Source organism: Macrotis lagotis, chromosome 5 (assembly GCF_037893015.1).
Source record: "Macrotis lagotis isolate mMagLag1 chromosome 5, bilby.v1.9.chrom.fasta, whole genome shotgun sequence".
Lineage (NCBI taxonomy): Eukaryota > Metazoa > Chordata > Mammalia > Peramelemorphia > Peramelidae > Macrotis > Macrotis lagotis.
In genome coordinates this window covers 6,903,169-6,929,590 of record NC_133662.1, presented here as the reverse complement: position 1 = coordinate 6,929,590, position 26,422 = coordinate 6,903,169, and the positions used below count along the sequence as shown (strand labels likewise).

Genomic DNA, 26,422 nt, shown 5'->3' with positions numbered 1-26,422 from the left:
GAAGGGAGGGAGTCAAGCCTTGGATATAAACCTTGTATCTTTTTTCCCAAGTAAAGAAACAAATTTAGCTCCAATCTGAAAAAGCATATTTTCTATATTAATATTTAAAGAAGACATATAATTCTAGCCTGGTACAACATCTCTCTCTGAGGAGAGTAAAGTGACCAAACTTCTGGCCCTAACTTTGTGTTTCCCTCTTGGAATGAAATAAACACTCCTTTGGAGAAGGGGAGGGAGATAAGTTAGATATAATTTTTGACTTTCCTTTGAACCACACAATTAACATCCCTGTGCTACATGTGTTGGAATGGATCTAGGTATGTTTGGTATTTTCACCCAGTATCTATATTGAAGGGGATGGTAGCAGAAGACTGAGAAAAAGAAGGCTAAACTCTACAACTAAATGGTACGGACAGAACCTGCCTGGTCCTGAATATAGTGTCCAACACTAGGCCATTCTTTTTTTTTTTTTTTTAGTTTTTGCAAGGCAATGGGGTTAAGTGGCTTGCCCAAGGCCACAAAGCTAGGCAATTATTAAATGTCTGAGGTAGGATTTGAACTCAGGTACTCCTGACTCCAGGGTCAGTGCTTTATCCACTGAGCCACCTAGCTGCCCCATAAGCCATTCTTTAAAAAAACTTTTGATGTGTTTGTAGTCCTGGGGGTTCTCTATTGTCATGAGCTCCCAGAATAGTAGCCTTAGACTATGCCTATGGTTCTTCCCTGGTCATGAATTTAAAGATTTCTCCCTGGTTGGGCTCCTGCTAAGGTTTCAAAGACATCTTAAAGTGATCTTTGACTAGGAGCTTTCTACTGCTAATTGGGATTTGTTTAGATTTCCTCTGGCATTCCCCAGGGACTGCTTCCACCTTCTGGGTTCTTGCTGCTAAGGTCTTTAGGGGCCATAAAATCAGTATTTGTGTAAAATATTTCTTCTTAATGTCAACTCTCCCTGCTTGTGATTGGGCAAAAGAACCTAGAACTCCATTCCTCACCTGGATTACACAAGGACTACTCCTTCCTGCCACCACAAATTTCAGGGACAGCTGAGATGATCTTTATCTAGAGCATTTCACCTGACTCTGGGAAAGGAGTAATTCATGTCAGAAGATTATTCTCTACACTTCACATTCTGAGCTCTGTTTTTCACCTACTTAGGCTTGTCTATTTCTGGGTCTCCACAAGATTTCAAGTATTATTCTGAAGATCCTATGGCTCAATGGAAGGACAAAGGAGACCATAGATGATTCTTATTTCTTGTTTTATTGGTGCATTTTTAAGTTCACAGGATCATTAGGGGAGCACAGGGGGAGAGCAGTGGCTCTACATTTGTCTGGGTCCCCACAAGCTGCCATCATTCTTCCTCTTAAATAGATTATGCAGACTCCAAAATATATAAGAACCAGAGCCTTTACCCACTAGATAAATGTTCAGAGAATGTGGAAAAAATAGTCATTAAAGTCTATAAAGTATCAAAAGTCAAATGAAAAAATATTCCCCATCAGTAATAAGTAAATGAATATACAATTAAAACAAATCTGATATTCTACCACATACCCATCATATTAGCAATGATAATTAAAAAAAGAAAAATTACAAAAGTGAGGATTATGCAAAGATAGGCACACTAATTTCTAAACCAAAATGTTTTCTTCTTTATTCTCTCTCTCTAGCTTCCAATCTCAAAAATTCAAATTGCTCTCTCCAACATTACCAATGATCTATTAACACTAAAATCTAACATTTTTTACAGTCTTCATCCTTTTTGACCTTTCTGAAGCCTTTGACACAGTCAGTTACTTTGTTTTTTTCCTCAATTCACTCCTTTCTCTGTTTTTTGTGATCCTGTTATCTTTTGATTTTCTTAATATTTGCATAGATAAATATTCCTTTGCTGAATCTTCATCAAGTTAATGCCCATTATTTAGGTTGTTCCACAAGACTGTCCTAGGCCCTCTTCTCTTCTTCTCTACCATTTTACTTGACAATTTCATCATCCCCTATGGATTAAATTTTCATTTCTATACTTATGATTTTCAGATTGATCTGTCCATTTCTAATCTTTTTCTTGATAATTCAGTTTTGCATCTCCAACTGTCTATTAGACACCTCAAACTGGATGCCCTATAGATGTTTTAAAGTCAACATATACAAAATTAAATACTTTAATTTTCTCTCTAAATATTCTCCTCCTCCAAGTTTACCTACTACTGCTGAGGGTACAATATCCTCCTAGTCACCACCTAGGCTCACTACTTAGATGTCATTCTCAACTCCTCCCTTAATTTTTCATCACCAATCAGTTGTCAAGTTTTGATGTTTCTACCTTTGTAACATCTCTCATATATGCCTCCTTCATCCCTCTGACATTGCTACTACTTTAGTAGCACTCATCACTTCATGGCTAAACTATTTCAATGAACTTCTAGTTACTTTCCCTACCTCCATATCAGTTTATTCTTCTCTCATCTTTCATCTTTAATGGAATGTCATTGGGTACATGTCATTTCTAATCTTTATCCTACTCCCTCATAGCTCCAAAATCAAGTATAAAATCCTCTATTTATTTTTTTAAACTGTCATAACCTTCCTTTTCAGTCTTCTGTTATCTTACTCCCCTCCACATATTCTATAATCCCATGATGCTAATCCTTGCTGTTCCTCAAAAGAAACATGCCATCTCTCCACTCCAGGCATTTTTTCAGGCTATCCCCCATGCCAGCAACTCTCCTTTATCTGTGCCTTCTGGCTTCCTTCAAATCTCAGTTAAAGTCCCACCCTCTACATGAAGACTTTCCCAATCCTCCATAATCATAGATTACTTCCTTCTGAGATCCCTTCCCAAATGATCCTTTATATAATGTTATTGTACATAGTTTTTTTTATATTTTATCTCCCCTATTAAACTGTGGTAGTCTTGAAAGCAGGGACTGAGATTGTTGGGGGTTTTTGTGTTGGGGTTTTTTTTTTTAACTTTTCTTTGTATCTCATCACTTAGCTCAATGTCTGGCATATAATAAGTGCTTTTTAAGAGTTTAGGGACTTGGGTTGGCTAAGTAGCACAGTGGGGGCAGCTAGGTGGTGTAGTGGATAGAGCACAGGCCTTGGAATCAGGAGAACCTGAGTTCAAATCCGGCCTCAGACAGTTAATAATTACCTAGTTGTGTGACCTTGTAAAAAATCTAAATTTTTTTTTAAAAAAGAGTTTAGGGACTTGATTTGACTTGAAATGTGATCTTATGGAAGAGATGAGAGCATACACCAATGTCTGCTTCATGGGATAAACTCTACTGCACAGAGAGGAAGAAATTCAGTTCCAGGGGGGAAAAAAAGAAAGAAATGATTTGACTAATATGTAATATGTGTCTCAAAGCCAGATTTTCTTCCCAAAGTCCTTCATTTCTCTAAATAACTTCTTTTCTATTTTCACATTTTCATTCAATTATTATCTTCCTAGTATAATGGCCAAAGTTTACACACCATGCACATGGTTCACTTCCACATACTTCACAGTCTCAGTTCCATTTATCCTGGTTTAGTGTCAAGATAATATAAAGGGCACTGAACTTGATCTAGTCATAGACATGTCATTAACTCACTACATATCCTTGAAAAAAGATATATATATACCTCACTGGACTGTAGTTCTCTGATGAGTAAATGAGCTAGAATACAATAATCTTTATGTTCCTTTCTCAAAATTATATTCTAAGCTCTTATTAATTACTAAAACTATATTAACACATTCATAACACAAATATAATTATTTGTTCCTTCTTCAGTCAAACAAAGGAACACTTATATCCACATAATTTTGAGACACATGTGAAGAAAGCACGGGATAGAAAGGAAAAGAAAAATTTTTAAAAAGTGAACGTAGTGTTCATTGAGATTCTGTACTTTTTGTTGCTTTGTTTTGTTTTGCTTCATCTATATGTGAATGATGTTGTCCATAACAAGTCTCTCAGGGTTATTTTAGTTCTCTGAATTGCTGAGATGAGCTGTATCCAACAAAGTTGATCAACACAAATGTTGTTAATGGTTCAGCAGCATTTCCTATAATTCTTTCCATACTTCTCTAGAATCCAACCATTCATGTTTTCCTATAGAACAATAGTATTCTCTAACATTCATATATCATAACTTGTTCAGCCATTCCCCAATTGATCAGTATCCCCTCAATTTCTAATTCTTTGCCACTACAAAAAGAGTGAATATTTTGGACTTTCCCCTTTTTTATGATCTCTTATGGGTATAGGCCAATTGATATTGTGGGGTCAAAGGGTATTATCAGTTTTAATGCTGTTTGGTAATCCCTTTCTTTTGTCCCATTCCAACTACAGACTTCATCAGTTTCTTTATCTATAATTGTGCTGCCTTCAGTTCCTCCTGGGACTAAAGACATGAGAATGAGCCTTTCTTTTGCTTCCCATTTCCACAGATACTAGAATGTCACATGCATTCATTTGGATTCTAACCCAGGAACTTCCTAAATAAGCAAAGTCATTCCTTTTTCTCTGCTTCTGGATTTTCTTGAATGTAATTCTTATTGAGAATAGAATTCTGAAGGGATGTGGGAAATCTGAGACACTAATACATTGTTGCTGGAGCTGTGAGCTAATCCACCCTTTCTGGAGAGCAATTTTGAATTATGCCCAAAGGGCAATAAAAATGTGAATACTCTTTGATCCAGCAATATCACAACTGAGTCTGTATCCTGAAGAAATCATGAAAAAGGGTAAAAACATCACTTGTAACAAAATATTTGTAGCAGCTCTGTTCGTGGTAGCAAAGAATTGGAAATCAAGTGAATGTTCACCAGTTGGGAAATTGTGTGGTATATGTACATTATAGAACACTGTTGTTCTATTAGAAACCAGAAGAGATGGGGATTCAGAGAAGCCTGGAAAGATGTGCATGAACTGATGCTGAGCAAGATGAACAGAACCAGAAGATCATTATACACCATAACAACAAGAAGGTGATGATCAACTTTATTGGACTTGTTCATTTCATCAGTGCAATAATCAGGGACAATTTTAGGGTATCTGAGATGGAAAATACCATCTGTATCCAAAGAAAGAATTATGGGGTTTAAACAAAGACCAAAGACTATTACCTTCAATTTAAAAAACAAAGTTGTCTTATGTACTATGTAATTTTGCTATCTCTTTTATTTTTTCCTCAAGGATAGGATTTTTCTCTCAACACATTCAATTCTGATCAATGAATAACATGTAAACAATGTAAAGACTATCAGACTGCCTTTTGTGGGGGGTGGGGGAGAGAAGGGAAAATTGTAAAATTCAAAACATTACAAAAATGATAGGTAGAAACTATTATTGTATATAATTGGAAAGCAAAATATTTATATTAATAAAGAAAAAGAGAATAGAATTCTGTTGCAACCATTTCAAACTACAGATGCTGGTTATACCCCCCCCCAACTGATTCTGGCTGTGGCCTTATATGGAGATTATTAGCATATGATTATGAGGATTAGACCAGGGCATTTCTTAAATTCATGAGCTACTGTTTTTATATTTGTTCTATTTGATTCTGCATCTTGAAAAAACTGTGAAGTGATGAAATTCATTATACTCTAAATTTCATTAGTTATTCCATAAGTTAAATAAATTTTAAAAAACACTCAGGAAAATGTAGGAAGGAGGAAGAAGAGGAAAGATAAACAGCATAGTACACCATTACTTTTGATTACCACTATCTCCTTTCTTCTCCTTCAGCTTCTCTCTTCCTTCCACAAGTATTTTGAAACTTTGGAGTTTCAAAGTGGTCTACTGTGTTCTGTGCTTGACTGGCCCGAATCAAAGGGTCATACCTCAGAATTAGGCTCCAATCATGTGAAATTTACCCCCATATACTTTTCTGTCATTTGTCATTGTAGTGAACTCACAGAATCATGATCATCTTTAGAAAAAATGATTTATTGGCTGGCATGCCAACACACACCACACACACACACACACACACACAGCTGTGAATTCTGGACAGAAATAGGGAAAAAGCAATCTCTATGAAAGGATACTCTTGTAGATACCTCTTGTACAAAATCCCATCTCTGCAGATATAGCAACAGAATCCCAGTCTTGGGATTGGGAGAGGGGGGGACTCAGAGCAAGGTTTTCCCTGAATTCTCAAGACCATTAACCAAAACCAAAACTCATATAAAACAGTACCCCTTCCTCCATGGATTGAGTTTTCAAGCTACTGATGCACCAAGTGGTGATAAAGGCCTCTCTGGGACAAGAGCTGAGCATGAGTCCCCTGTTCCACCAGTTTCCCCTGTTCCAATACTAGGATGTGATCAGCAGTCTGTACAGTCTTCAGGCGGTGTGCAATCACCAATACTGTCTGATCTCCCTGCAGCAAACACTTCTGAAGCTGGAGTGGGGGAAGGTAAATGGTGTTAGAGATTTAAACATGGAAACCTTCATGCCTACATCATCTTTGCTTAGTGTACATAATGTAATGAGGGAAATGTGGACTAGGATGGTATATGAACATCTCCATGGGATATTGACTACCTCCAGCACCATTTAGAAAACTCCCCTGTCCCATAAACTAGGCAGTAGAATAGTACATCATTTCCCCACTATCTCTTCCATCCCCAGAGTTCATGCTCATTCCAAATCCTAGGCAAGTTTTCCCACAATTTCCCTTGGCCCACACAGACTCTGTCAGCTATGTTTATCTCTATCAGTACTGCTATATATGACTAAGGATCATTCTCATATGTCTGTAGAGTTCTTTCTCTTTCATGGCACCTTTTCCTTACCTCCTGCTCACACTCCTTGTCCAAGGTACTGGTGGCCTCATCCAGAATAAGCACACGGGGATTCCGCACCAAAGCCCGAGCAATGGCCAGACACTGTTTCTGTCCGGCAGACAACAGACTCCCCTTCTCCCCAATGGCTAAAGAAATAGAAAATATATCTTTCATCAGAGAGATAGCCCTGTGAATTTTTCATGTATAGGAAACTACTCTGCCTCCAATCTTACCCTCTATCATTTTCCCTCCAATCAGATTAAGGGTCTTGTGAATGGATGCTAACCAGGGAGAAGTGACTTCGCTCCTACATTTCACACAAATAACAGTGTCCTATTTTAAAAGGCTGAGGGAATAAGTCCAAAATATTCTTTAATATTGATGATGAGCTCTAAGGTAGAAAGAAAGGCAGGGGAAAATGCTAGACTTAGCATTAATGTATCCAATGGAGTCCTGTTGACTACATCAGGAAATGGACCAGTTCTCTTTTGAATATTATGTTGAAACTCATTAACTTGATGAGGTACCTGTGTCCAGCCCATGTTCCATACTGGAAATGAAGCCATCAGCATGGGCTGCCTGGACAGCAGTCCTCACTTCATCATCCCCACAGTTCTCTAACCCATAGGTAATATTGTCTCTTACAGACCCTGAGAATAGTACAGGTTCCTGTCCAACCATAGATACCTATATGGGGAGAGGAAGTTGAGTGAGATAATCTGGTACAGGGATACCCTTCTCCATATTTCTTCAGGGAGAAAAAATTTCTCTCTTCTCCAGATAGACTCCATACCTACTTGCCTTTTCCCAGTGCTTTTCTCCTCAACTTCATGTCACTCTCCTTTTTGTTACCTGTGAATGCAGATACTGATGCTGATACTGAGGTAGGGGTTCTCCATCCAGGAGCAGTCTGCCCCCTGTGGGCTGGTATAGATTCTGCAGCAGTGCAGCCACTGAGCTCTTCCCAGCTCCATTGGGGCCTACGAGGGCTGTGACCTTCCCAGGGTGCAGGGTAAATGTTACTCCCTGAAAGAATACAGTGTGTTGGGGGAAAGAAGGGGAAAGAGTCAATGTGAGAGCAATATATTACTTTCCTTCTTTCTTTTCTTCCCCCTCTCTTCAAGATATCTTTAACACCCCTACTGTTTAGTTAAAAGCATGACAAAAGTCAGAGGTTTAGCCTTACCACCCCCTCTTAGATGAAATAAAGTTGAAGTCTATGGGACTCAATGCTTAAGTTCCCATAGGCAAAGATCCCGATTTCAGATACCTTGAGAACAAAATTTTGGGGGTTGGTAGGATAAGCAAAAGAAACATCTTGGAATTCTACAAGGCCCTTCAAAGTAGAAGGAGCAAGCATTCCAGATGGGTTTATCTGTGGCTCATGGTCCAAGTATTGGAACACCTTCTTTGCAGCTCCAACTTTGCTCACCATGTCTCCACAAACATACACCAAAGTCTGAAAAAATATGAAGAGAAAAAAATCAAGATACCAGAGCCAAGGGCCCTAAATACTCACCAGGACAGATATTAACTATTCTTTCTTCTCCACAAATGTGAAATCAGATTTCTATAAAATGAAGCTTCCAACATCTAGTACTGTGCCTCACTTACACTGTAGCCTTCACTATATTAGATCTGAACAACTAGAAATAAAGACTGAAATAGAGTAAAAGATAAACAAGAGCAATGATAATATTCCTTTACCTTCACACATCTCCCAACATTCTCCTGATAAAGCAGAAAGGAGAGGAGGCCCCCCTCAGTGAGCTCTCCAGCCAAAATCTTCCTTAGTCCACAGTTCAATATTAATATTTGCATCCCTAGCTGAAGTCCCTAAAGCAGAAAGAGGAAGCAGTACAAAGAAAGGATTTGTCACCTTACCAAAGGGCCTATCTCCAAACTTTATTCCCGCCCTTCTGATTGCAAGCAAAACTGATTTTCTGTGGTGACTGTGAGACCAAAGATGGGTACGCAAGTATTGGGTCTAGAAGGGAGAATGTCATAAGAGATCAGAGTTTGAAAGCAACAATTCCTCGGAAGGAATTCACTCTTATTGTGTCCCCTTGGCCATAACCTATTCCAGGCTCACCCGTTTGAAGAGCAGATACACTCCATATTCCCTGTCTTGGTGCCACTGCAGTTTCCGTCTATGCTTCAGAGCCTCTTCATAGCGCTGGGCCTCAGCCTCTTCTGCTCCAAAACTCCTCACAGTTCTCAAGTTTCCCACTGCCTCCTGTACCACTTGTCTAGCCCTTGCCACTGCATCTTGTATCCTACATAGCACCATCTGAGGATAAGGTATCAGAGGGAAGGTAAATGAGGAAGGAAATTAAGAGAAATCTAATATTCCATTTCCTACTTGGAGCTATAATTTCTACCTCAAGTCAATCGCTCTCAGGCTCTCTCTCTCCCTCTCTCTCTCTCTCTCTCTCTCTCTCTCTCTCTCTCTCTCACACACACACACACACACACACACACACACACACACACACACACAATTCTGCTTCCATCTTTCCCCCCAAAGATACTCCTTGAGTTTATCCACCAGCACCAGTCCATGATTCTTCCCTAAACCCTGTTCATAACCACATATACCTGATGTCGGACATTGTAGACTTTCTCAGTAGCCAACAAGAGGGGTATTTCAAGCAGGGAAAGGAGGGTAAGCCAAGGTGAGAGCTTGAACATGAAGTGGTATAGCCCTGTGACCTTAATCAAGTTTTGAATTAACACATTGGCATTTCCAGGAAGCCAGCGGCTCATCAGGATAGTGTCCGAATTCAGGCATGAGTTTAACTCCCCTGGGAAGAAGGAGAGAAAGAATTATGTATCTTGGCTTGGGCTGAGGCAATTAATCATCAAGATCTTGAAAAAATTCAGATCTGTCCTCATGCCCCTGCCTCCTCTATCTTCTATCTCCATAATACACTCTGACATAACTATATAGCTACAGAAGAAAAAAGGAGATAAACCAGAAAGGGATCCTGAGAGGTTAGAAAGGTCCAAAGGAATGAAAGCTCTAGGTGTTTTACTCACCTGCTTTGGTTTTCTGGAAGAAGCTAAGATCCTTGCACAACAGGGATGAAAAGAGCAGCTGCCTAATGCGAAGGTTGATTCGAGAGAGGATGATGGTGAAGAGTCCTCCTCTACAGCCTGCAGAAAACAAGCTGTAGGAATTAAGGATAGAACCATGAGGAAGAATACAAATGGGAAAGAGATAGAATGAGGACTCATGGGGAAAATGGATGATGAAGAGGAGGAAATCAATGATAGAAAATGGATAAAGGTGAGGGAAAAACAGGAAGAGTACACTGGAGAGGGAAACAGAGGAAATGCCACCAGGAAAACAGTCACTTTATAAATCATCATTTTTATATAATATCAATAAAACTCAGCAGTAAGAGAAAGAATAATTCCATTTAAAATAATTGAAGAATCAATAAAATCTAAGAAAATTTATTTACCAATATTCACACAAGAACAACATGAAGGAAATAATATACAACTTTTTTTAAAAAATACTGACCAAAATAATTGGTAAATTATCAATTGCTCATAAGTAAGATGAATCAATTTAATTAAAGTAACTTAAATTAATGTACTTATTCAGTGCCACACTAATCAAACTTCTAAAGGACTATATTATGGAACAAGAAAAATAATTACAAAATTCATAAAGAGGGTCGGCTAGGTGGTGCAGTGGATAAAGCACTGTCCCTGGAGTCAAGGGTACCTGGGTTCAAATCCGGTCTCAGACACTTAATAATTACCTAGCTGTGTGGCCTTGGGCAAGCCACTTAACCCCATTTGCCTTGCAAAAAATCTAAAAAAAAAAATCATAAAGAGATTTTTTAAAAGCTAAGAATCTCATGAGTATGAATCAAGAAAAAAAATGAAAACCAAAAGGGATTGATCTCAAATAATACAAAGTAATAATTCTTAAAAAATTTGATATTAGTTAAAAATTAAAGAGATTGATCAATGAAACAGATGAGGTATATTAATCTAGTAATCTAATGCTCAATAAATGCAAAGACCCACTACTGAGCAAAGAACTTGTATTTTATTTGTTAACTTTCAAACTGATGGGAAAGTTGGACAACAGGATGAGGGAAAAACTATACCATGCATTTTTTGCCAAGATAAATTCCAAGAAGATAAGGAGTTTATATATAACAAATTATATTAAACAAATCATATTGACCACAAATTATGATGACCACATCAAAACAAAACCAACAGAAATCATGTTTATCTTAACAGATATCTTAGGAAAAAAATTTTGAAAAAACCCAAATATATATTCTTATTAAAAATACTTTGTAGAGGAATAAATGGAATAAGTAGTACCTAACTAAAATTCTCAGTAAACATTATTTGCAATAAGGATGGGCTAGAAGACATCCTTATCTAAGTTAAGAGTAAAGCAACAATACTCATTTTATGATTATGATATTAGAAATGTTAGCTATAGCAATAAGAGAAGAAATTAGGAATTAGAATAAGCAATGAGAAACTAAAACTATCATTTTTTGCAGACAATATGATAGTTTTCTTAAAAAACATAAGGAATAAGCTAAAAAGCTGAAATTTAGTAACATAGTTGCAGGACATAAAATAAATTATCTGCTCTTCTATATATTATGAACAAAGTTCAATAGCAAAAGATAGAAAAATTATCTTTAAAATATTAGTAGAATGAAACAATATCAGTATTAAACATATATGCATCAAGTGGTTTAGCATCCAAATTCTGAAAGATGTTAAGTGTCCATTACATCAAGCAATAGACAGCAATTTTACACTAGTGGGGGACTTCAAGTGTCTCCATTCAAAGCTCAATAAATTCAATCAAGAAATAAATAAGAAAGAAACTAAGTGGGTAAATAGAATATTAGAAATATTAGATATCAACCTTGATGGACTTGCTCATTCCATCAGTGCAACAATCATGGACAATTTGAAGCTATCTACAATGGAGAATACCATCTGTATCCAGGGAAAGAATTGTGGAGTTTGAACAAAAACCAAAGACTATTTTCTTCAATTTAGGAAAAAAAAACCATTATCTTATTATGTAATTTTACTATCTCTTATACTTTATTTTTCTTCCTTAAGGATATGATTTTTCTCTCATCACATTCAACTGAGATCAATGTATACCATGGAAACAAGGTAAAGACTAACAGACTGTCTTCTGAAGGGGGTGGGGTGAAGGAAGCAAGAATAGGGGGAAAATTGTAAAACAAAATAAATAAAATCTTTCTTAAAAAATATCAGATATGACATAATTTTGGTTTTTTTTGTTTTTTACAATGGGAGAAGGAAGAAAGAGAAGATTTCTGTTCATTAAAAACAAAATTTTATTTTATAAAAAAACACGGAAATAAATGAGTATTGTGAAGTGAAGCTTCTTTGTACCAGTCCTTATTCAATTCTGGCAATAAATTGGTCATATGATATCACAAATAGGACACTCCACTATAGTATTTCAATATTTTTTTAATGAAAACTCAATCCTAAAGTCCCCTTTTTCACATAGTAGAAAAATCCCAGTCTTACTAATGGGAACAATCAGGGTATTAGACTATATTTTGGCTGAGGGTTAACTCCCACTCCAGTTTAGAAATGATAGTACACATGAAATCTATATGTAAGTTACATATAATCATGGGCAACTCTCAAAAATGATACTCAACCAAAACAGGGTCTTCCATCTTTCTTCTGAAAAGTAATTGTGACTATTCTTTCACAAGGAAGAGTTTGTATCAACTTTTAAAGAACTTTTAATGTACTGAGGTATTCATAAAGGAAAAATGCAAATCAGGAAAATTAACAGAACATATAATATATGGGCCAGGAATTCTGAAAAAAGAAGCATCACTGTTCTCTAAGGTAACCAATGGCTAAAGTAATCAATTGGATGGGCTGAGAAAATGAGAAAAGACATCCAAGATAAATGTAGTAAAGTATGGAGGGACTGATGAACAAGAAACATAAAATATTTAGGAAATCTTAAAGAAACTGACCTAAATGGAACAAGGAGTTCACATTGGGTAGAAATGGGAAATTAGAAGGCATATGTTGAATGGAATCACACTTTGGAATGTCCTTTAACCCTGTGGATCATAGGGACCACTATTGACCATGATATGATAAAAATGATATGGGAAAGGTGAATCTGTATATGGTATGTAAGATCTGTAAAAGAAGATTGTTACTAACATTTAAAAAATAGGAGACAAAGTAATTCAGGAATAAGATGGTGAAGAACTGTAGTAGAACATTGGTAATAAAGAAAGCAAGAAAATATGGAAATGAGAGTCAATTTTTGGAAAGATTTTATTTTGAGTTTCACAATTTTTCCCCATCTTTGCTTCCCTCCCCCCACCTCCCACAGAAGGTAGTCTGTTAGTCTTTGCATTTTTTCCATGCTATTACATTGATCTAAGTTGAATTTGATGAGAGAGAAATCATGTCCTTAAGGAAGAAAAGTAAAGTATAAGAAATAGAAAAATTACATAATGAGATAATGGGTTTTTTTTCTGAAATTGAAGGTAATAGTCTTTGTTCAAACTCCACATTCCTTTCTCTGGATACCGATGGTATACTCCATCACAGATAGCCCCAAATTGTCCCTGATTGTTGCACTGATTGAATGAGCAAGTCTATCAAAGTTGATTGTCATTCCCTATGTTGCTATCAGGGTGTACAATGTCTTTCTGGTCCTGCTCATCTCACTCAATATCAGTTCATGCAAATCCTTCCGTGATTCCCTGAATTCCCATCCCTCCTAGTTTCTAATAGAACAAAGTGTTTCATGACATACATATACCAGTTTGTTAAGCCATTCCCCAATTCACTTAATTTCCAATTCTCTGCCACCACAAATAAGGCTGCTATGAATATTTTTGTACATAATCTCTTCAGGGTATAGACCCAGTAATTACATTGCTGGATCAAAGGATATGCACATTTTTGTTGCCCTTTGGGTGAAATGAGAGCCATTTTAAAGAAAGTATTGAGAAAACATAGTGGTTGATAGAAAGAAGGGGAGGAGAGAAAGTGTTCAAAGATGACCTGAGGTTCTGAGACTGAATGACTATGGGTATAGTAATGTCAAAAAACAGAAGGAAGAGATAAGAGTTAGGCTTAATTCAGGAAACCAAGTCTGAGTGGAAGTGATGTTCATTATAGAGGACCTAGAAAGACATGTGATAAATCTGATGTGACATGAGTTCAATTGATGAAAGACAATAGGTTATGCAATAAAGATATGTCCAGCTGATAGTTAAAGATAATAACACTGGAACTCAGGTACCAATATCAGGATTAGAAACATAATTTTAAGAATCATCAAAAAGGAGATGACCATGAGTCAGCTCCAGAAAGAAGAGACTGGGGAAAAGTGAAAGTTTCTAGACTAGATTGGGCCTCAAGGATTGGTTGGATAACAAATGCGTAAGCATAGAAGAGTAATCAGAAAGATAAGAAGGACATGGGGGTATTGCAGTTACAGAAACTAAGAATGAAGAGAACATCATGGAAGAGATATTCAACATTAAAAGCAATATAAAGGTGAGTAACAGAGTTTAGAGAGGTGTCCTTAGATTTGGCAACAAAGAAGTCCCTGAAGTCTTTGAGAATAATCTTTCAGTAGATTTATTACGTCAAGAGATGGAAAAGAGGTTAAGGAAAATGAAGAATGGAGGCAATGTCAGTGAATCATTCCAGAATTCAATAAGTCAACAAGAATTATTAAGCATCTACTACATTTCTGGAACTGTGCTAGGTATAAAAAGACAAAAATAAAAAATCTTTAACATATTGGAATTAAAGGTTAGTAACTAGAAGGGGCAATAGAAGGGGGGGAGACTTTATTTTCAAATGAGACCTGGACTTGTGTAATATCATAATCAAAAAATGACAAAAACAAAAAAGGTCGATGTTGAAAGGGCTACAGGAAGATGTACAAACAAATACCTTGATTTTTGATAGAGCTATGAATTGACTGACACTCTGGATTACTTAGGAAAAGTGACTCAACAGTTCATATCCTTTGACCCAGAAATGTCACTACTGAACATATATCTCAAAGAAGTTAGATATAGAAACAAAAGTTAAATAGATGCTAAAATATCTAAAACAGTACTCTTTCATAGCAAGAGAGACAGAGAGAGAGAGAGAGAGAGAGAGAGAGAGAGAAAACAGTGAGAAATGTCTAAAGTAAGATACATGAAAGTGAAAGAACATTGTGCAACAAGAAACATCAAATATGAGAAACTAAAAACCTGAGAAGATAAGTACAACTGATGTAGAATAAGCTGAGCTAAGAGAACAATACATAGGGAAAAAACCATGGTAATTTAAATTGAAAGAAAAGAAAATACTAGGAAACCATAAAAGAATTGAAGATCCTGAGAACAAATAATCAAAAATATACCTCTCTCATCATGGGGAAAAGTTGGGAAGTACTGGGATAGAACTTTGTCTACATCAACAGGTATAATCTGATGTTTGTTTTAATTGACTGTTTTAGAGAGGGTTCAGCCTGGAGTTGGGGGGAGTAGAGTTGAAATGACTATAATATAAAGATAGAAAGTATCAATGAAATGTTATTTCAATTTAAAAAGGGAAAAATAAAAGAGAATGATAGAAGAGGAAAAACCCAGGTAAAAGGGAGAAATGAAAGATGCTGAAGGAGACCATAATCTTAAAGGAAGGTCCTTTCAGAAGTCTGGAAGGAATGGGAAAAGGAACAGTTATGTTAAAGGTATTTAGCTGGAGTTAAATTTAAATTAATTGGCATTTTGGGCACAAGCTTGCATATGTAAGGCAATGGGCAGTAGGGAATAGCAAAGGAAACTCTTGAAGAAGATAATTTAAAGGGTTCCTAAGAAGAGTAAGCTGAAAGGGCATCATGATGAAGAAGAAATGTGTCCTTTAAAATTAATATTCTTTATGTGTTGGAGCTTCATTTGCACTTGCATGCTTCTGAATTTATGCTGTGCAACAGGAAGTAATTAAAAATGAATTATTTAATAAATGAAGGCACTCCAATGATGGTAACTCTATTCCCTATTTCTCAATGAGATTGGTTTCTTCCTGAGGCTGGTGTCATATCTCAAATCTCACCAAACTTCTATTTCTATATCATATATCTTATAGGAGACAAGAGTTCTCTATCCTTGGTGAGAGCAGTACTCTGAATTTGGAGGCAGTAGGTCAACGAGTATTATAAAGGGTTTGGGTTATGAGAAGCATCCTCAAAGTATCAATAAATATTAGAATCTTTATCAACTCCTCTCATTTCTGGAAAAAAAAACTGAGTCCCAGTGATATAAAATGATTGTCTCAGGGTCATACAGATGATGAGTAACAGAGACCTAGGGATATGGATATGATTTCCTTATCTCCCCACCAATATCAACACCAACACCAAATCACTGACCTTCCAAGTGAGTAAAGGCACATGAAGCAGATAGCAGTGACAAAGGCATCTAGGTCAAAGTCTTGGCCCAGGATGTCAATCACATGACCAGTGTAGTGGGGAATGAACATTTCACCTGGGGTGGGGACATGAACAATGTGGGATGAGGACCCTTTCCCATATTCACCTAGACTTGAACTTTCTATCACTACCCCCAACTCCTACCTTGTCCATTTACCTATGACTGCAGCAGCCAAGAAGAAGAAAGCACCAACAAGGAGGGGAAAATCAGGCCAACACAGTCTCAGCAGCCTCCACATCATGGCTTTGTAATCTTGACCTTGCTCTTTCTCCTGTGCTGAGGGAGGGGTTTCTGGGGGGCTTAGCACCTTCCACACTGCCCAGCCCATTCCCACCCCTCCATATGCCACCAGAATCCAGATCCTTGGGGCTGAGGCTAGGAGCACAGGGGGAGCACTCCAAGACCCTGAAATCAGGGCCTTCCAGGACAAGAAAAGAGGGGTGTTCAGACACAAGGAAGGCAATAGTATCCCTACCTTCCCAAGTCTTCCCAATATACTCAGAACTCCCCACAGTAACCCCATCCGGAAAATGCCTTCCAACCAGAGCCCAGAGAGCCCTGAAAGAAATATGACTCCTTCCAGTTCTTTCAACAAATGCAGCAATGTCAGATCAGTCAGGAGGAGGGAAATCCAGGGTCTCAAGTCAAGGAAGTGCATTTTGGAACCTGTGAATAAGGAGAAATTTTGAGACGCAGCACCTTCAACCAAGCCCCACATTCACTCCATCTCTGGATACCTCCCTCCCTATGAGAGGACCCTCCCAATCCCCACCCCCAGCTTGCTCCACAAGTAGCCAGGAATAACTTGAATGAGCTCATAAGCATTAGAGCTGTTAGGGGGTACAAGGGCCCTCTTTCCACACATTTGGAAATTGAGGCTCAGAAAAATCAAACCACTTAGCCAATATCAGGGCAGGAGTTGAGAGTGACACTCCCCCCCCTCCCAGGTCCAGAAATCTTTCCATTTCCCCACCCTGCCTTTCCCTTAAGACTCAGGATTGGGAGTTATTTCTTTCAGGTTGTTCTCACTTTTACTCTTATAGGGGAAACAAAGAGGCAGAGAAATCCCTTATTTTGTGATGGAGGGAATGAAAAGGCGCTAAAGAAAATGAGAGGCAGGACCTTTTCTCTAAAAATCTCCGATTGCCACTCCTCTCGTTCTGTACTTTTCTTCCAACAACGCGTTGCTCTACCTACCCCCAGCTGCTTAGAAGGATTTAGCGCCTTCGGATCAGAAAAGTTCAAGGTTACCTCCCCAGGAGGTGCTTCACGGTTCCCCTGCAAGGACTTGCCTATGAGACGCTTTGACACTTGAGTAGCAGTTGGGGAGACTCTCTCTTCATGCTTCCAGGATCTGAGCTGTACCTCTTCCGGGTTCCTTCTCGAAAACTAGAAGTCCCGCCTATTTTCAAACCTGTGCCCTAATATGACTCTGACAACTTGACTTTAGCCTCACTTCTCCTGGTCTCTAAGGGTCACGGGACGCTGGATTGAATTCTCCTTACTAAAGTTGTTGTAAGTGAGTAGAACCAGGAGAACACTGTAAACAGTAACAGTAACATTGTGCAATGATCAACTATGATCAGCAATACAATGATGCAAGACAAGTCCAAAAGACTCATGGTGGAAAATGCTATCCACATCCAGAAAAAGAACTAATGGAGTCTGAATGCAGATTGAAACATAATATTTTCACTTTATTTTTTCCTGGTTTTTTGTTTCTTTATTCACAATATGACTAATATGGAAATAGTGGTACATAATTGCCCATATATTATCTATATCAAATTCTTTGCTGTCTTAGGGAAAGGGAAGGAAATAAAAGGAGGGAGAAAATTTGGAACCCCAAATTTTATATGACAAAAGAATATTAAAATTTGTCTTTACTTAACAGGATGCCTTCTGTGGGGGATGGCGGGGAGGGAAACAAGAATGGGGAAAAAATTGTAAAACTCAAAATAAATAAAATCTTTCTTTAAAAATATTGGTCTTTACATGTAATTGAAAACAATTAAGGTATTTTTAAAATTAATATAACCATTTCCATTTAATTTATTTAACCATTTTGAGCTTAAGTTGGTCTATGGTATGAGAAACTGTGCCTAGTTTTTGTTAGATTACTTTCCAGTTTTTCTATCAATTTTTCTCAAATAATGATATAGTTGCTGGGATCTTTAGATTTATCAATCACTATATCAATCCAATATAGGCTACTATATTAGTTTCTTTCTGTACATTGTATACTGCAAAATTGATAAACATACATTGATAAATCGCTCCATTTCTTATCCAGTGTCAAATTATTTTGATGATTACATCTTTTTCCTAGAGTTTGAGATCTGAGATGGCTAGGTTCCCATTCTTCAAATTTTTTTTTAAGTGATTACTTTGATATTCTTGAACTTTATATACATCCAAATGAACTTTGTTATTATTTTTAGCTCTACGATATAATTCTTTAATAGTACTATAATAATATAATTGGTCTTGCATTATATTGACATAAATAGTAATAACTGGTATGGCATGAATAAGTAAATAAAATTAGATAGTAATACATCATTTTAAAAGCCAAAGTCCAGTATAATAAAATGACAATTCTATCTAAATTTATCTTTTTATTCAGAACTATACCAATCAAACTATGAAAAAATATTTTATAGAGCTAGAAAAAATAATAGCAAAATTCATCTGGAAGATCAAATGTCAAGGATATGAAGGGAATCAATGAAAATATATGAAGAAAATTGGTCTTAGCTGTATCAGATCTCATGCTATATATAATAAAGCAGTAATTATCAAAACAATTTGGTACTAAGAAATGAAGTGCTGAATGAGTGAAATAGGAGAGGCACAAATTATATTATAGTAAATTCTAAGCCCCTCAGAAAACCCTCCCTCATTATTCTATAGTATAGAATAAACAAAGATTCCTTATTTGACAAAATTTCTGGGGAAACCAGAGAAGAGTATGGCAGAAAGGAGATATAGACCTGTGTTTCCCACAGTATACCAAAGGTAAAGTCAAAAGGAGTAAATGATTTAGACATAAAGGGTGATTTCATCAGCAAATTAGGAGAGCATGGAATTATCTGTTGATCTATAGAAAAGGGAAGAATTTAGAATTTAAAAAATAGAACTTTCCAAAAAATAAGGTAGATAATTTTGGTTATATAAAATTTAAAAGATTTTTCACAAACAAAACAAATGTAATCAAAATTAGACAAAAAGCAAAAAACCAGGGGAAATTTTTGCAACAAGTTTATCTGATAAAGGCCTCATTTCTCAACTATTTAGAGAAGTGAATCAAATTTATAAAAAGACAAATCATTTCTCAATTAACAAATGGTAAAAAGGTATGAACAGTTTGCAGGGGAGGAAACCAAAGCTATCTGTGGTTCTTTGGGGGGAAAATGATGTAAATCACTATTTCCTAGAGAAATATACTGTAAAACAATTCTGAGTATGACTAAAAAGGAGAATGACAAATGTTGGAGGCCATATGGGAAAACTAGGCACTTAATGTACTCTTGGTGAAGTTGGGAACTGGTTCAACCATTCTGGGGAGCAATTTGAAACTATACCTAAAGGACTTTACAGCTGTGCATATCCTTTGATCCAGCAATATTAGGTAGACCAAAGACATAAAGAAAGGATAAGGACTATTTGTGCAAAAATATTTATAGCAGTTCTTGTGTGATGGTTAAGAATTGAAAGTCAAAAGAATGCCTAACAATTGGAAAATAGTTAAAGAAGCTGAGAGTAATTGAATGTTATTGTGAGATAAGAAATGACAAGCAGGATGATTTCAGAAAACTCTTTTCACAAAATTACTAATATGGAAATGTTTTACATAATCACACACGTATAACCTATATCTGATTGCTTACTATGGTGAGGGTAGGTATAGAGAAGGGCAGTATAGAATTTGGAACTCAAAACAAAAAAAGTTTAAAATCCTTTTTGTTTTTAGGTTTTATTTTTGCAAGGCAAATGAACCCCATTTGACTTGCCCAAGGCCACACAGCTAGGTAATTAAGTGTCTGAGGTCAAATTTGAACTCAGGTACTCCTGACTCCAGTGTCCACTGCCCCACCTAGACACACTTAGAATTCTTTAACAATATAATTGGAAGAAATAGAACTTTTTTTTGTTACATTCAGAATTGAACTCAGGTCCTCCTGACTCCAGGAACACAGTACCACCTGGCTGTCCCCAATTTACTTTTAAAAATAAAGAAGGCTAGAATTCTCTTTTAAAAAAACAAGTTTTGGTTCAACAACTCAAGAACAATTAATATATTTCCAATTATTTAGATGTATCTTTAATTTTGTGCACAATGTTTTATAATCGTGTTCAAATCTTTCAAGTGTGGTTGTTGACGGGTAGACTATCAAGTATGTTAAACTATCTGTAGTTTAAATGGAATTTCTCTTTTTTTATATTTACCCAAACCTTTGTTGAAATTGTTAATCATTTCAACTAGTTTTTGATTCTTATTAACTTTCTAGAATTCTCTAAACAATCATATTCTTTGCAAAAAGTGAGTTTTGTTTCCTTATTACCTATGTTTATTCCTTGATTCTTTTGCTTGTCTTACTGCCTTAGCTAATATTTCTTGTGCATTTTTAAATAATAATGGAGATAACTGACATCCTTAATTCCCCCTGATCTTATTGGAAAGGTTTATAGTTTATTCCCATTACAGTTAATATTTACTCTTGGTTTTAGATATATGTTACTTATCATTTTAAGAAAAGATTCATTTAATTCTTATGTTTTCTAATACTTTTAGTAGGACTGGTATTGTATTTTATCATAGTTTTTTTGGAATCTATTGATATACCTATATGATTTTGTTGCCTTTGTTAAAATGTTCTATTATTCTTAGTTTTCTTAATATTGAATAAATCTAGCATTCCTGGCATAAATCTAATCTGGTCATAATGTATGATCTTTTTGATTTTTTAAAATTTTCATGGAAGTATTAAATTTAAAAATAAAGAATAAGTCAACAGGTTTTTATTCTGTTTTTCTCTCTCCCAGCTTTGGTTACTGAAGTCATATTTGTGTCATCAAAGGAATCTGGTAGGATTCCCTTGTCTAACTTTTTGAAAAATTCATATAATATTAGAATTAAATTTTTGTAAAATATTTGGTAGAATTGTTACAACATCTATCTGGTCCTGTGGTTTGGGGATAAGCATTTATATCTTCAATTTCTTTCTAAGATAGGGTTATTTAAATCTTCTATTTCCTTTTCAGCTAATCTGGATAATTCATATTTGTGAAAATATTTATCCATTCCTTTTAAATTGTCAATTTTCTTAGCAAATAGTTGGGGAAAATAGTTTCTGATAATTATTTTTATTTCACCTTCATTAGCAGTATATCCACTCTTTTCATATCTGATACTGGAGGGATCAGGAAAGATAGAGGAGTGAGAGCTATCCTTACAGCCAACCAGGGACCACTGACTTGAATTCTCCCAGCTGACTGGTGAGGCAGTTAGATGACACAGTGAATAGAACACATGTCTTCGAGTCAGGAAGACAGAAGTTCGAATTCAACCTCAGAATTTAACACTTACTAACTGTGTGACTTGGACAACTCACTTAAACCTGATTGTCTCTCATCCAGGGCTATCTCTAGTCATCCTGCTCTATATCTGATCACTGGACTCAGATTGCTCTGGAGCAGAAAGTGAAACTGGTGACTTAGCATAGCAACCCCTCACTCAGTTTCAGTTCATGTGCTTGTCATGGTATCACCTCCCCTAAGGTTAGGGTCTTCTTCCAGAACCAAAGAAAAACATCATCATCATCATCATCATCATCATCATCATCTAATACTGATAATTTGATTTTCTTCTTTATTTTTTAATCAAATTAGCCAATAAGGTTTGTCTTTTTTCATAACCCCAACTTTTTATTTTAGATACTAGCTCTATTTTTTCCCTTTTGATTTGATTCATCTTTCCACAATTTTTTTCAGAAATTCAATTTTTGCGTTAATTGCTTTAAATTTGATGCTTTTCTGGTATTTTTTAGCTACATGCCCAACTTGTTTATTATTTAATGATGTTCATGTTTATATATATATTTTCCCCTTAGGTACTACTTACGTTGCTTCCCACAAATCTTAGTATGTGTCTCATATATCTTTTTTTTTGTTAAGAAACCAATGTTTATTTTCCATCTGCATTTTTCCAACACTATTAGAGCATCTGGGTAAAACTTAGGACCACTCTGTGGTAGTTCCTACCCAGTCAGTGGCCTGAGCAGTAGGAGCTGCAGACCAGTCCTCAGTAGCCGGCTGAGCACTCCAATCTTCAGTAGGGAACTGCTGAATGGGCACAGATGGCACCTGGACGCCCTCAGACCAATCAGCCACCTCTGGCTGAGCAGCAGTGAATTCTGGAGCAGGTGCAGTCCATTCACCCTGAAATTCCTCCTTTGTCACTGCTTTCTCAGCTGCAGCCTGCTCTTCCTTTTCAATCTCCTCTGGATCTCTGTAGAAGTAAAGATCAGGCATGACCTCCCATGGGTGCTCACAGGAGATGGTACCACACATCTGCAGGACTTCTTGGGTCAGCATCCACCACGTCAGACCCACTGAGTGAGCTCCCTTGTTGTTACATGGAATGGCAATGTCCACATAGCGAAGTGGGGAGTCTGTGTTGCACAGTACAATGGTTGGAAGGTTAACATATGATGCTTCAGTCAAAGGCTGATGATCTGCACAAGGATCAGTGACCACCAAGAGGCGAGGCTCCCTGAAAGTTGCCTGGATCTAGTTAGTGAAGGTGCCCGGAGTGAAGCATCCAGCAATAGGTGTGGCGCCAGTGGCAGCAGCAAATTTCAGAACAGCTCTCTGGCCAGTGTTCCTGGATGAGATGACATTAACATCAGCTGGATTTTCAATGGCAACAATGGCACGAGCTGCCAGCAGAAGCTTTTCCCAAGTTCTCTTCAAATTAATGATATAGATGCCGTCACTCTTCCTTTTGTAGATATACTGTTCCATCTGGAAGTCCAAATTGGTGCCACCCAAATGGGTGCCTGCAGCGAGGAATTTAAGGACATTCTCCTCCTTCATCTGCAAGACATCCAGGGCTCTGGACATTGTGAAAGTTTCCCTTGAAAGTTACGACGGAAACCGTGAACAACGCCGTATGGACCCCTCTTCTGGGCAGTGTGGAAAAAGCTGTCTCATATATCTTTAAAGAAAAGAAAAAGAAATAGAGGAGGAGGAATTAAAACAGTAGCAACAATCAAAACGTCAGAAATTTTTTGAAACACACTGAAAATTGATGAAGAAATTTTTGGAATTTGAGGAAAAGAAAAGAAATGGTGATTTCTTTTGGAATTTTAACTGAACTAAATAGCTATTCCTGTGCCTTATAATTGGGGTATGCTGGTAATTGTTCAACAACTGGTATCTCTGTGGGGAGAAATGCCTATACACACTTTTAAAAATTAACCTGGATTATTAATACTTCTTAAGTATCTTTATAGATAGTTCCATAAATCAATCCCATTCACCCATTCAGTGTTTCACAGAGCTTCTCTTTTATATATTTAGAGACTGCTGAGACTCAAAAGGTTAAATTGCACCACTCTGAAAACTTTTTTTCTGAATTAGTGATAACCTGTCTTAATTTCATCAGTTATTAAACATTTTATTTTTTGTCCTCTCACCTGCCCTCACCCTTCTTCTCCTCCTAAAAACCAAAAGAAAATCAAACCCTAATAAGAAATAGGAATAATCAAGCAAAACAAAATCCCATGTTGGCTATGTTCCCCAAAAGTGTCTTATTATACTTATTTTATCCACAATCTCTTTTTCAGGACATGGATAGCATTCTCCATCATCAGTCCTCTGGAAACATATCCAATGCTTATGCTGCTCAGAGTTCATAAGAATTTCAAAATCGATTGTTTATTAAGTGCTGTTATGGATAAATTGTTCTCATGTTTTCTCTTATTTTGCTCTGCATTGATTCATTCAAGGTTTCTCTGAAATCATTTCTTTCATTTATCACCCAAATACCAATATTTGTTTAACTTAAAATGCTGGACAGATACTCTCTTAAAGAGTTTCCAATTCTTTGCTGCTACAAAAAGGGCTTCAATTTTGAAATATATTTATTGACCTTTTCCTTTTTCTTTGATTTATTTGGGTATGAGCCTAGAAGTGGTACTATTGGGTATTAATACGAAAACTAATAACTTTTAAGGCATAATTGCAAACTGCTTTCCAAAATGACAGTACTCCAATAGTGTCTCGATGTGACTATTTACTTACAGCTCCACAACATGCTCTCATTTTCTTTTTGAGACAGCCTATTCATAACACTCATGAACATTGTTCATTACTCTTCTAATCCTTGAAGGGGCTCCAGAGAATAGCCATTCCTGCTAAAATTCAATCTGTTGTCAATACTTGATATACTCAATGGATCTCCGGATGCTTCTAAAGGTTCAATTTTTATTCTGATCCCTGCAGTTTTTCTTCTTCTTTTTAGTGAACCAAACCAGTGAATATCTCAGACTTTCTTCCAGTTGTTTTCCAGCTCCTCACTCCAGGAAAGTACACTCTGGCTATCTCTTAGCTGTACTCAGCTTCTTCATCTTTTCTTTTGAGTAGTGCAGTTCTTGGGTTTGCAGATGGCCCAGAGTCCATAGTGCCTCAAATTGGTTCTGTGTATTCCTCCACTTAACAGAGCTAAGGTCACTGAATCTCTGACTCTTAAACCTGCAAACTAAACCTGAATTACAACTCTTATTAAGCAAGAGAAATATGTTTGCTTTGGAAAATTTTCTCTTTCTCTTTCCCTCTCACATTTGAATGAATGAGGAGGGAAAATGGCATTTTAACTTGCAGATATGAATGTGGTTGCTTGGAACTGATAATTCAAAAACAGATACTAAATTCTGGAAAGCACTTTAAGAACCTAGCCCAAATCATATCTAAATGTCAATTCTTTCTACATTTCACCTATGTGGTCATCTAGTCTAGATCCTCTACTGGAGGACCTCTTAGAAAGGAAAAACTCTTAGCTCACAGCCCATTACACTCTATTAAGACCTAATCCTTAGCAAGACTTCCTGACCTCATAGTGGTGAAATGGCCACTTCTAGAGTATTATGTCCAGCATGAAGGAAAACATTATAGAGAATGCATGGACAAGTTCAAGTCTGTCCAGAAGACTGGCACTGGGTTGGTGAGGGGCCTAGAGAACACTCCACAGAGGACTGGCTGAAGCAATTGAGGGTACTGAATTGGAATAGAAGAAGACATCTAGATTATTGACAAGTATTGCCATATTGTTATTTAGAAAGAGAATTAGATGTGAGTCTTAGAGTTCACACCTAGGACTGGTGAGTGAATGTTGCAAAGAAGTAGATTTTCTACCATTGAAATACATGTACCATTGAAATCTAAGACCAAAGATGGGATAGGGCTAAGTCTGAATGGTCTGATAGTAGAAAATAAGACTGAATTATTTGATGCTTGCATTGCCTATGTCCTGTCCAAGCAGCACTGACTTCAACATAATTTGAATGTAGCCTCTGCCAGAGGATGCTTCTTATTCAAGACTGTGTATCCAACCAGTAATGGCATTGTGTAAAGAAGACTGAAATTGGAATGACAGGATCTTAGTTCAAATCTTAATTTTTGCTCCTTACTATTTGCATGATTTTGGAGAAGTCCTCTAACATTATTGAGTCTCAATTTCCAAATCTATAAGATAAACATTAACTTTAGATATTTCTCTCTCAAAATTTGGAGTTTGTTTCATATTATGGTGAGATGTGAAGAAAATGTTCTTTCATGAGTTTCTGAAAGAATAGCTATTATCTTCATATTTCAGGCAGTTCAGAATCAAACACATTTTGAACTAATAATCCCTCCTCTACCCCAACATTTTAGTAATTACTTGACCCATCTCATTGTAGTAATTAAGCTCTTGCTTTGTACCCTATGACAAAGTGTTCTATTCTATATTCAAATTTCTGTGACTGGACCCTGATTTTCTGTTCATTTGGAGGGCCTTTGTCTGATTTTCTACCCATTACTGCACTTGGAACGGTCACATAATTTGCCTAAGATACAT

At 36.7% G+C, this 26,422-nt stretch overlaps 1 protein-coding gene and 1 pseudogene across 1 annotated transcript; both read right to left on the bottom strand.

The window, feature by feature from the left end:
• Nucleotides 1–5,376: 5,376 nt before the first annotated feature.
• LOC141523430 (antigen peptide transporter 2-like) lies at nt 5,377–17,656 on the bottom strand. Its single transcript, XM_074236610.1, has 12 exons — nt 17,500–17,656; nt 16,459–16,968; nt 16,242–16,356; nt 9,827–9,957; nt 9,386–9,591; nt 8,880–9,077; nt 8,495–8,623; nt 8,058–8,246; nt 7,640–7,813; nt 7,315–7,474; nt 6,797–6,933; nt 5,377–6,402 (listed from the first exon to the last, which is right to left on the bottom strand). Exons 2-12 carry the CDS (start codon nt 16,958–16,960, stop codon nt 6,226–6,228), a joined length of 2,118 nt encoding a protein of 705 aa, XP_074092711.1. The 5' UTR covers nt 16,961–16,968; nt 17,500–17,656; the 3' UTR covers nt 5,377–6,225.
• A 4,881-nt stretch (nt 17,657–22,537) lies between these two features.
• LOC141489593 (small ribosomal subunit protein uS2 pseudogene) lies at nt 22,538–23,491 on the bottom strand (annotated as a pseudogene).
• Between the last annotated feature and the right edge of the window lie 2,931 nt (nt 23,492–26,422).